Source organism: Eschrichtius robustus, chromosome 3 (genome assembly GCF_028021215.1).
Source record: "Eschrichtius robustus isolate mEscRob2 chromosome 3, mEscRob2.pri, whole genome shotgun sequence".
In the NCBI taxonomy this organism is placed as follows: Eukaryota; Metazoa; Chordata; class Mammalia; order Artiodactyla; family Eschrichtiidae; genus Eschrichtius; species Eschrichtius robustus.
In genome coordinates this window covers 60,664,159-60,677,008 of record NC_090826.1, presented here as the reverse complement: position 1 = coordinate 60,677,008, position 12,850 = coordinate 60,664,159, and the positions used below count along the sequence as shown (strand labels likewise).

The 12,850-nt window shown below is 36.5% G+C and overlaps 1 protein-coding gene across 2 annotated transcripts in view; it reads right to left on the bottom strand.

Moving 5' to 3' along the window:
- The window catches only part of LRRC7 (leucine rich repeat containing 7), a 383,497-nt gene that overhangs the window by 168,706 nt on the left and 201,941 nt on the right, over nt 1–12,850 (bottom strand). For both annotated transcript variants that reach the window (XM_068538014.1, XM_068538015.1), the window contains exon 7: nt 4,361–4,424. In XM_068538014.1, the coding sequence (XP_068394115.1) occupies nt 4,361–4,424 (64 nt within the window). The remainder of the gene's footprint in view (nt 1–4,360; nt 4,425–12,850) is intronic.

The following is a 12,850-nucleotide window of genomic DNA, read 5'->3' as shown; positions in this document are numbered from 1 at the left end:
CTCTGTCAGTAACTGACACATTAAATAGCTCAAAGAGTTGAAAATACTCTTAAAATGATCTCATCCTGATGCCTCAAAATCTGGAGAACGAATCATGGCTAATTTTAGGTGCAGAGGCAGGAAGACTTTCTTTAAGGACATGAAATAGATATTTTAAAATTACCCTTTATCTGGTTACTTTTCCAGGAAAAAACTTACGAAATAATTAATAAAATGGTATTTCAAAATCACTTATTTCAAAATCACTCATATTCATATTTAATCCAAATTCCAGCAGGAGAGACAGAAGATACAGTTAAAAGGCAACATTTGAGGAGATAAGGACGGTTAATTTTTCAAAACTGATGAAAAACAGGAACCCACGGATAAAGTACACAAGAATAATGTATACCAACCTCATGCATGAGCACAGATGTGAAAATACCCCTGACAGGATGGAACTGAATATAGTTTATATAGAAGGTCATGATCATCGTTATATCATGATCATGGACTCTGAGGCATACACAGACCATTTCCCAGTCTGCCGTTAGCCTCCTCTGAGCTGAGCAATTTTCTCTTTCTGGCTTGCCGAAAAGCTTTCTTATTTTGCTTCTTATGACTGACTCTTTTGATGAAGGTTCCCATAGCAGAGTTTTTGGGGGCTCTAAGTGACATTTTCCTGTATGCCACAGTCCTCTCCTTTTGAGGCAAGGGGGGGATGAAGAAAGGGAGTAAAGGAGCTGGAAGCTGGAGCTAGTTTTGGGGGATGGTCAACCATGACCTCATACTATTACTGGATCCATCCTATCTCCTCGGGGCTCTGCTACTCAATCTGCTCCATTTTCCAGTATTCTGGCTCATGGTGATTTGCTTTGGGGCTCCATTATTTCCTGCACAAGTTCAGGACAAATAGCAATTCGTAGTTCATTGGATAAATATATATATATACCTGAAATATAATCCTACCATACAGCTTTTGGGCCCCAAGATAATCATTGAATCTGTTTTAGGGTCCCTGACCATTCCATGACATTGGGATGTTACTAATTATTGTAACAGTGCGAAGAATGTATTACATAGAGTGTACAGAGGATTTTTAAGGATTGATGCTATCCAACTGCACACATCAACCTACTAGTGTCCTATCTCTGACCAGGCTCCAAATAATGCTCATTTGACCTCATTAAAAGAAAATGGGGGAAGGCAGAAAGAATATACCAAAAATATTAATAATGATTATATATGGGGATGAAGTCACAGATTACTTTTACTATTATCTTTATACTTCTTTTAACTTTCTAATAATTTTAAATGAACATTTATTAATTTTATCTTGATAAAAAAAGCCATGAAAGAAACACACACAAAAAAAGTTTTAAGAATCTATTATGTTCCCAGAACTTTGTCTAGTATCTTCTAGGGGTTATTCCTGTAGAAACATAAGATAATTTCTTTTGTTTACAATTTTTTATTGTTACGAAAGCATCCATAAGTAGATATTTCTACCTCAAACCTTATTTGGGATATGTACATTGCTTCTCTAGCAAGTAGACTTCTGTTCTCTTCATTAGGTTTTCTCATTCTCATTTTTTTTTTTTTTTACTTACTGCCATCTCTTCACATCTGTCTCTTTACCATGACACACAAAATGAATCATCTAACAGTAATCTCCTAGGTGTCAATATCTAGCTACAGATTGGAATTTAATTCCCTTTCCTCCATATGATCTTGTTTCTAGAGGTCTCTTATCAGAGCAAATTCTCTTATTTTCACATTAAAAATTGCTACTGTCAGAGAAATAACAGCTAGTCCCACACATATGATGAATAAAATTCAAATATTTGATTAAAAGTAAATAACATTAGAAATGTGAAGTTCCAGAATTATACTTCCCCCAACCCCGCCAAATAACTATTATCAAATAAAGCACCCCAGTAGAAATGCAAAAAAAAAAATTTAAGAGACTTAACTTTGTGACAAGCATAAAACATTGGGAGTTCAAAAGTAAAAAATGTTTTTGCTCAGATGATGATTTCTTAGACATCAGAAGCATAAGTCAAAATATGTGTATTTAAAATTTACTTTTAGTAAGCTTATTTTCAAAAAATAAACATGCCCTATTCAACTTTGTCGATGCAAATATTTATAGTAAAATATTGATTCACAAAGTATCCATACAAAAGGCTTGCAAAATTATATATCTGACAGAATTGAAATTCATTTGAAACATACATTAAGTGTTTATTATAGATTCTCTTGCATGAAATTCTTTCAAAAAGTCTGTGAGATATATGGGTTTGATACCCTTATTTTACTGAGGAGGAAGCTGAGGATAGGGAGTGAGCTATAGACCCAAAGGTACCCAGCTAGCCAGTGATGGAGTTGAAAGTTAACCCTCAGTCATCTGAATCCATTGTCCATGTTCTTTCAATTACTAGGCCAAGCTATTTGTCTTCATGGAATCATGGGTAGATCCTAACTTCTTAACAACTAATTTAAAAAACTACCAATATAAACTGGTTTTGCCGCTGTTATTCACCACCTTTACCTCTCTCTCTACCTACACTAATAAATATCTCCTTTAAAAATGCCAGAGGTGCATTAAACTATGTACTGGGTCATTTTGCTCTACTGTGTTGAGGCCACCTTGCCAGCTGCCCTATAACAAAGTTGGGTGCATCCAAAGCAGAGCAAGCTTGGCGGTGTGATGCAGCAGGCAGAAGGAAGCTCTGAAGTTTGTTTTTAATGGACCTCTTTCAGTTTGCATATCACTTGGACTCTCAGAGCCTGTAGACTTGCTATGGGGTCACTATTAAGGTTATGGCTGGTGAGGTTCCTTCACAACAGAAATCGGGGATGGACTTCCAAGCATCGTGCTGGAGGGAAGACAGGGCAGAGACTTATGCATGTATATGCAATGATAACTGGGTGATGGCACTGCCAGCAAGAGGAAGATGGCCAAGGCTCCCAGGGGGTATTGTCTCATCCCAAAGAACCAACGGCAGGTTTAAAATTGCAGATTTAACACAGGAGGCAGTATCAGCTGCAGACATCAGCCCAGAGGCCAGCACTTCTGAAAACCAGCCTGAGGCCAGGGGGTGTCTTTTCCTCATGTCAGAAAGATTTGTACCATCCTTCGCACTCACTCAAATTCCATCTTAAGGAGACAAGCAGGGGAAGGCAAGAGGTTACAGAGAATTTCTATGCAGGGAAGATGAACACAACCTAAAGGAACCATGTAACTTCTAGAATTAGATTTAACTTCTAATCATAGAAGAATAAAAGTCAGTTTTTACCCTCAATAAAGAGCTGATAGAGGCTGGGACAATGATCAAATTAGTCATGGTCAAAGTAAAACAAGTTAATTCTTTTGCACAGTCAAATTGTAGTGTGAATTATACCGTATCACCCCTATACACTGGCATTTACTGAGAATCACTTTTTCCAGGCCCTGTACATTTTTTAATTTAATTCTCCTACAAACCTTGGAGGGGAGGAACCATTATAATCTCCATTTTATAGAAAAGGAAAATGAGGCTTAGAGAGGTTAAGTCATTTTCACAAGGTCATGTAGCTAGTAACATAGCTGCAAAAGAAAAGCTGTTTACTCACTTAAATGTTTTAATTTAAAAATAGTTAAAATACAATTTAGGTGAATTGATTTTTGAAATTTGAAGATGTTCAAGTGGAAGACCTCTGAGTAAAACAGGCTGGGTCTGCTGGTAAAAGAGTATTTTCTTTCTAATTTGCAATTGAGATTTTGGTTTTCAGGAACATTTAAAGAAAACTTAAGCCTAAAAGGAGTAGTCAAAATTCTGTCAATTTTGCTGGCAGTGAGGTCATAACATATGTTCACTAGAAAGACACTTTCAGTACAACTGGAAATAAAAGGCCATTGACCACTCCTCTCATGCGATGCCCATTAAGCAGCCAAAGCAGAAGTCTTCAAGGTATGGACTTTGATTTAATCAAGTCTTGGTTTAATTCCTGTTCAACCACATAAAAGCTATGTAAGTCAGTGACCACTTTGAGCTTGTTTCCATAAAGTTAACATGGCAACATGGCAAATCAGGATTAAATAAGGCAACATATATAACACTCTGAACATGGTGCCTGCTATATAGGTGCTGCTCAAAACTGACAATTTGCATCTGCCTATCCGTACCCCCGCTTTTTAAAGTTAATCCTAATATTATTCAGTTCCCTGTAGCTTACTATATAGATAAACAATCACTTTAATTCCAGATTTTATTTCATTTTTATATTTAGCAAATGTAAATGTGCACCTGATGATTTAATACCTGGGGTTATAAAGACAGAGCAAAAGAAATAATCCCCTGGGATATATTTATCAAATTTAGAAAATGCATTCGCTTACCAGCTCACTGAATTCATTATTGCCTAGGTCAAGTCTTTCCAACTGGGCCAGTTTGTGCATTGACCTATAACAGATGGAGAAAAATATTATTGTGAGGCAGTGCATGACACATTGCTCCAAAAGACATTCCACCCACCTCCCTATCAGCTTTACCTGGGTGTATAGTGCACAGATATGGGGGTATTTTTTAGGGAGAAGTAAGTTGCAAATATACAGTGACATATGCAAACTGCTGCTGGAGAACATTTAGTAGCTTACCATGTTTCCAAATGCCAGTCTATGGATGGAGTTCTGGCCTGGCTGCTTAATGAAAATCTGGGAAGCTTGTTAAAAATCTATACCAATAGGAGGTACCGATTGGGGCTCCAAAATCCATATTTTTAAGAATCCCCACAGGTTTGGAAACCAATGGATAAACCCAATTCTTAGTAAAGCATTGTAAAATTCCACAATATGGTCACAAATTCATCATCAATCTTGTCATTTTTCACTTCCTTAAATGAAGTCCTGTTATAGAAAAACTTTTTTTCCTTCTTTTATTGAGGTATAGTTGATTTATAATATTATGTAAGCTTCAGATGTACAACATAGTGATTCACAATTTTTTTTTTTTTTTTTTTTTTAATCAGGGTAAAGGTTTAGAGAGTGACTGTGGGAGCAAGGGTAGGGATGGAAGTTATTTTATTTTATTTATTTATTTATTTTTGCTGTGTTGGGTCTTCGTTTCTGTGCGAGGGCTTTCTCTAGTTGCGGCAAGTGGGGGCCACTCTTCATCGCGGTGCGCGGGCCTCTCACTATCGCGGCCTCTCTGGCTGTGGAGCACAGGTTCCAGATGCGCAGGCTCAGTAGTTGTGGCTCACGGGCCTAGCCGCTCCGCGGCACGTGGGATCCTCCCAGACCAGGGCTCGAACCCATGTCCTCTGCATTGGCAGGCAGACTCTCAACCACTGCGCCACCTGGGAAGCCCCACAATTTTTAAAGATTATATTCCATTTATAATTATTATAAAATACTGGCTATATTCCTTGTGTTGTACTTTATATCCTTGTAGCTCATTTATTTTATACATAGTAATTTGTACCTCTTAATCCCCTACCCCTAACTTTTGTACTCATTGTCTCCTAAACATATTGGCTTGAATGATGCTTCAGCTTTGAACAACCTTAAACTCTGGGCAAGAGTTGGTGCCAAAGATTAGATATACCTTAGCACATGCCAGGTGCAATCAGCATTTACCAAACCATTCTCAAGTATAACATACAACATAAGAAAAGAGAGCATTTTTCTGATTTTCAAGTTTTTTATCTCCCTACTAACCAGAATGCTGTCTCCAAGTCTTGACTATACAGAAATTCTGGAGGCATTGTTGACTCAAATCTCAAAAAATTTTTGTTCCTTCATCTTTAAAATTCATGTAGTAATTATCTTATAGGGCTTTTATGAGTAGCAAATGAAATACTACTGTAATTCAGACTCTGTCAGGCACTCAGAAATGCAAAAAAATGTGTGTACTCTTTCTTCACTCAGCAACTATTATTGAAAGATTATTATGTGCTAGACAATCTTTTGGGGTCTGGGGAATAGCACTGGATGAAAAGAAACAAAAATTCCTCCTCAAAAGTATTTTACATTCCAGTGGAGATGATAATGACAATAAATAAAACAATTAAGTAAAATAAAATAATATACTAGAAGGTTATAAGTGCTATGAAGAACACTTAAGAAGAGGAGGAAGATAGGAAGAATTCATATAACATTACTGCAGTTTTTAATAGGGTAATCAGGTCTCACTGAGAAGAAATTTGAGCCAGTGCTTAAAGGAAATGAAGGGGCATCCTAGTGCCTAGACTCTGAAGCAGGGACACGTTGCTTGCTTGAAGACATCCTAGGTAACCAGTGTGGCTGAAGTAGACTGAGGGACAGGAGAAGTAAAGAGATGATAATGGGGGGTTAGAAAATACGGGGTCTTATAGCCCAAGACTTTGGCTTTGATTTTGAGTAAGATGGAGGGTCACTGAAAGGTTTTGATCAAAGGTATATTGAAGTGACTTGTTTTAAAAGGATACCTATGATTTCAGGCTTGTAGACAGACCGAGGAGGACGAAGGTGGAAGCTGGGAGATCAAACAGGCAGTTAATGGAAAATGCCAAATGAGAGGTGACGGCGGTTTGGTCAGGTTGGTGGCAGCGGAGGGGGTGAGAAGTGATTGGGTTCTGGACATATTTAAGATTAGATTCAAATGTTTTGTTGATGAAATAATTGTGGGGAGTTAGAGAAAGTAGAGTCAAATGTGATTAAAAGTGTGTTTTGGTCTGAACAACTAGAAGGATGAAGTGTAATTGACTGATGGAGAAGACAGGGTGAGCAGGGTTTTGGGTTCATCAAAAGCTTGGTTTTAAATGTTCTCACCCCTGTCCATCCCCCCTCAAATTTCCTCCCCAAAAGATAAATATGTGAAGTGATGGATGTGTTAATTAATTAGATGAGAAGAATCCTTTCACAATGTATACTTCTATTAAATCATCACAATGTACTTTAAATATCCTATAATTTTATTTATCAGTTACACCTCACCTCATAAGGTTGAAAAAAAAAGAAATGCTAAATTTGAAATTTCTATTGTAAAGCCAACTAGAGATGTCAAGCAAGAAGTTATATACAAAAGTCTGGAGTTCAGGGAAGAAGTCCAGGCAAAATAGATCATTTGAGCATGGTCAGCATACAGATGGTATCAAGCCTTGAGCATGTGAGATCACCAAAGGAATGAGTGTAGATGAGAAGATAATAGGTCTAAGAAGACCTGAGGATGAGCCAGGAAAGAAGACAGAGAAGCTACTAGGATCACAAGAGAAAAGCCAGAAGAGTGTGAAGAACTGGAAGCCAAGAAAAGATGGTGTTTCAAGGTGGAAGAAATAACAAATTGTAAGAAAAATTGATGATATACCTGAGAAATGACCACTTGATTGAACAACATGTAGATTAGTGGTGACTTTGAGAAGATCAGTTTTCTGTTTTAAGCCTTTGCTAATGCTCTTTTTCTCCCGTTCCATATGCCTTTATCCATACATCTTTGATACTCTTTATTCAATAACATAAACATATTGATTTCCTACTATCTCTCAACTTTTAAGGTTATCAAGATGAAAGGTGTTTTTCCTATTATCAGGTAGCTCATAATCTTGAAAGAAAATGGTTAAGACAATGGGCCATTTTTACCCAATAGACTAAATGCCATAGAAAACATATGTGTAGGATTCTAAAGAAGTGCTTTTTCAGCGTTGGGGAGTGGGAGTAAAAAATAGGAGACTCTACTGACACTTCACTTTGTAGCAGTTGATGAGGCTACAGAATCAGAAGAGACGGTTGTTTTTTGTAAGAGACATCAAAGGGGGGCATTGAAAGAGATCAAAGCCCATTTAAAGAACTGCAGGTTAGTAAGAATGGTAAATAAGAAATAAGAAACATAGTAAGAAATAAGAAATAATACGTAGACAAGGGCCAGATCATGAGATCATCCATGTTAAACAAAGAAGTTTGAGTTTTAGCTTGAAGGCAATGGAAGCTTTAAGATTTAGATAGGGAAGATATATCAAATTTTTATTTTAGAAAGATCACTTTGGCAGCTTGGAGTGGTGTGGGAAATGTGGAGAAGATGTGCTAGCAAAAAGGTCAAATAAAAGACTGTCCTGAAATCTATGTGGGATATAATTGTGGCCAGAAATAAGACAATGGCAGTACGGATGATATGGTGGGAACTATGAGGGATGCATTGGTGAAGACATACTTGGTAATGATGATAGTTGGTTGGACGTGGACGGTAAAGAAGAGGAAGGAATTGAAGCTAGTTTCTGGATTGAGTAGCACTGTGGGAATATTGCAAAGGAATAAATCTAAGGTGGAGAGAGCTGGATGTAGTGAATACTTTTTAAAATACTATAGAGAATTTGCGGTGAATGTGTGAGTCCTATGTTAGGAGAAAATGTGTGTGTGTGTGCATGCGTGCTCACACACATGCACATGTGCGCCTGTGTAAGACTGGAGCTCAGGTAAAAGGTCTTGACTAGAAATAAATATTTGAAAAATAAATAAGTGAGGTTTCTTGTCTACTCCACTGCAAAGTTATCTCTCCTTTTAAGCTCACATAATATCTGTTTTCTTTTCCATGATTTATTTGGCATTGGTCACTAACTTTCTTGAATTGTTAGTTTTTTTCGTATATATATATATATCTCCTTTATGTTTCAAGATGCCCAGAAGGGTCTGTGTGGGACCACTAGCAGTCCAAAGATGGTTGTGAAACACTGGCCAGCATTGTAAGAACATCTGACTCACCTCTTGCCAAACCTATACCACTGAATAGGTGCTTCTAGGGGAAGGGGTGGTAGTGTCTGTGCTCCATGAAGAGAGAATTAGATTTTCTTTTGAGCCTGGGAATACTGAGGAGTGGCAGACTCTCTCAAGCTTTGTTCCTAGACCACATTGTAGTCCAACAAACAATGAACACCAAAACTTTGGGAACCAAGGTGAAGGACCAAGTGACCAAGCATGGCACTGAATGAAAAATGACCACAGGAGTAGTAAAGCCACCTGCATTTGACTTGACCATGTAGCCTTAGGCAAAAAGTATTCTAGTGAGAACCATCGTGAGCTGAAGACCAGAAGCCTTTCCACAGCTTTCTGAACTCTAGGAACTCTGTAGTTCTCACTGATCTCCAAGATGCGTATCACATAAACCTGAGAATATACATTTTTTGTAGCCATGGTGGTTAAAGAGAAAGACACAATTATTTTTATTAAATGAAGACATGAGTGATGTCTTGTACTTGAGTGTCCTAAAGTAAATTTTATTAGTTCTGGGATTTATCTCTTTTTTCTAGGCTAAATATTGGTGACCTCTTAAATCATTTCTTGTATGATGGGGTTTCCAGAAACCTAAACACCCTGATCATCTTTATCAAAGCTTCTCTTCCAAACAGGATGAGATACAAACCTGGCACTTTTGTTTTTATAGATAAAGCTTTACTGGAACATAGTCATGCCCATTTGTTAACATATAATCTACGGCTGTTTTGCACTGCAATGGCAGAATTGAGTAGTGAGACAGACCATATGGACCACAGACTCTGAAACATTTCCTATCTCTGAAGGCCAGCTGGCACTCAGAATTAAACACTGTTCTTTAGACATGGGCTGACCAAGACAATGTATAAATGTATCTGTTATGTCTTATGTTTCTATTAGTGTAGTTTGTTTGATTCCTTTTGTATGGGGATAGGTAGCCTCTCTGTCACCTCTAAGACTTTTTCTTTTCCCATCCTAGTTTTAGGCTACTGCTTGTGAAATCTTTGACTCATAAATTCATACATAAAAACTACATTTTAAGTTTATAACATAGCTTCCTACGATTCCTTTGCCATCCTTTTGAATGAGCAACAATTTTCCTTTTGTTTGCTCTGGAACAACAATGACAAAAGGCTTTCCCATGAGGTTTTCTAAACTATTTCCTGAAGCTTATTTAAGTTCTGTTGTTTAAAATATCTTTTCTTCTATTTTAATTTTATCTCATTTTATTTTCTTGATCCTAGTTTCCATTAATTACTATCACCAAAGTTTCATTCTATCATTACATTCTTACTTCCATTTTTAAAGTTACTTTCCAATATGATTTCTTACATACCTTTAAAATTTTACACTCTTATTTCTGCTTTTTGAAAATGTCGTTCTATATTATTTCTTACACTTTACACTTTCAAAATGACTGTCTTTACCCACAATATTTTAGATAGTTTGTAATGTAGCCTGTTGCTTTTCTTGTTCGTGTGCTAGTTACTAAACTATAATCATTCTGTCAAATTCTCCAAAAAAAGTTTCTTTTAGATGAAATATGTAATAGGTTTTAAATACAATTAGGACACAAACAAGTAAGGCTTTGTCAGAAAAATAAAATAGAACTCATGGTATTTTTATGTTAGTAGTGTTTGTGAGCGTTCATTCATTCCCTTTGTGCTTCCTTATGGCAGGTGCCACGAGGACACTGAAGTTACAAAGATTTCTGGGATGCAGGGTTTCTCAACCTTGGCACTACTGACATTTTGGGCCAGTTAATTCTTTGATATAGGGGACTACTTTGTGCACTGTAGGATGTTTAGCACATCTTACATAGTCTCTACCCAGAAAGACCTATTTTTAAAATGGGAATGACCTTTTAATGAATAATTACTTCACAGGGTGATACATGCTAGGATAAAAGTATGTATAGATTGCCATAGGAGCTCAGAAGAAGGAACATTTGACAGTTTGGTAATTATGGAAAACTTTAAGAAAAGGTGAAGTTTGAGCTGGGTTTTGGAGAACCTTGCTATATGAGTCATATACATCTACACGTGTGAAAAGAAAGAATAAAAATATTAAAAGAGTACATCTGAAGCTGAGGGTTTTCTGTGATTATAGCTTAAGTCCACAATACTAACATGCACCCTTAAAGAATGTAAGAGATTTTAGTCCAAAGTGAAGAAATTCTAAAAATTCCCATTAGAGTTTCTTGCAGGCATCCCTGTCATTCTATCCTCACAGCTGGATAAGGGGACGTCTGGGATGCAGCTATCTTGTGCATTGTAGGAAGTTTAGCAGCATCCAAGGCCTCAACCTACCTAATATCAGTAGGACTCTCTGCAGTTTTCACAACCAAAATGTCTCCAGACATTGTCAAATGTCCCCAGGGTAGAGGTTAGGGGGGCAAAATTACTTCTAGTTGAGATCCACTGCGCTAGAGGAATATTCCAGGCTTTTATCTCCTCTCCTTGCTGATTCCTTGGAGGGTGAGCCTCTTATCTCCATTTGTTTACCTCCTTACTCTACTAGGTGGGGTCCTACGTGGCCTGTTCTTATGCACTTCAAGCAGCCTACTTGATTACTTACTCATTTGACTGTACTCCTTTGTCCTTACAGTAAACACATATGGGTCTGGGGTCTATCTCTATGTCCCAACACAGGAATCCAACTGGTGTGACTTCCCCTTACAAAGGGCTTGAAGGCATGATCACTGCCATAGGTTAGGGAGAAAATATCAGGACTTGTTACAATTTGGGTCACATTCTCTATCAGTTATGCCTACAATTTGATCATCTCCTGTCTGAACCGAATATCTTTCTGATTATTTAGATTCATTTGTAAAGTTCACCTAGTTATCTGAATGAGCAAGTTCTAATGAAATTGGTTGTATTAAATGATGTTTACCAACCTATGTTCATATTATATATGTAAAAATTGTAGAAATGTGTAAAATTTCCATGATTGTTACATTTATCATTGCTGCTTCTCTTGCCTGTAATGTTCTAACTCATAAATCTTCTCATAGCTGGCTCCTTTTCAACTCAGCTCATATTTTTCCTCCTCATATCCCCTTTACCCAAAATTAAATCTTCTTCCCATCTTCATGTTATATATTGCCCTGTTTCATTTTCTTCTTAACACTTACCACTGAAAATATTTAATTTAATTTTTTAGGTTAATTTTATATTTTAATATTTAATACTGAAAATTAAAACTTGTTTACTTGTTAATTTTTTTCCCCCTGCTAGACTGAAACTTCATGAGAGCAAGTAAGTTGTTGATCTTACAAATAGCTTCTCAATCAGTTTTTTTAATGAAGATATTCATATGTGCATGAATGAATAACTCTTTACCAGTGAGCTGTTTGAATTCTAGAATATTTACAAAGAAAAACCACTCAATTTTTATCAGGCATCTACAGTTAATTAACAGTTGCCAAGGAGGCAGCTATAATTAATTAACAGTTGCCAAGGAGATATCCTGATAGGCCTGTTTTAATGAATATTGTAATGAATATACATTAGCTTACTTATTGTAAACTATGAGTGATAATAGAGGCAGATAAGGCTGAGATTCATCCATCCCAGGATATCTGCATCTTGTGTTAAGTTGACTTCCTGACATTTTCAATAGTAGGTTTTAAAAAATCCAAATAATAAAAAATACTAAGTGAAATATTTAGGTGAGTTTTTCATTTGTTTGGATATCTGAAATATAGCAACAAAACTCTAAATGGAGGGTAGTTTAGGGCATAGACTCTGAATTCAGACAACCTGAGTATAAATCCTGATTCTACCACTCACTAGCTGTTTGACTTTAAACCAATAAGAACATCTTTGCACCTCAGTTTTCTCATCTGTAATATGGGAATGATAATAAGAAACCTTACATCATAAGGTTATTTTGATGATTAAAATAGTTAATACAGGTAAAGCACATAAATTGTGATTGACATATGGTAGGTGTTCTTTAAGAGTTAGGTATTGAAATACTTACAGAAGAATTTCAGAGTTGGAAATATTTTGAGAGATTATTGAGGTCAGAGTTTCTTGAAGTTTTCCTAAGGACTTATAAATGTTGCATGATTTAAAAAAAATTTCAGATGGCCAGTACATTTTGGCAAATCTTGCTTAAAAAATGTTAAATAGATTTCTTATC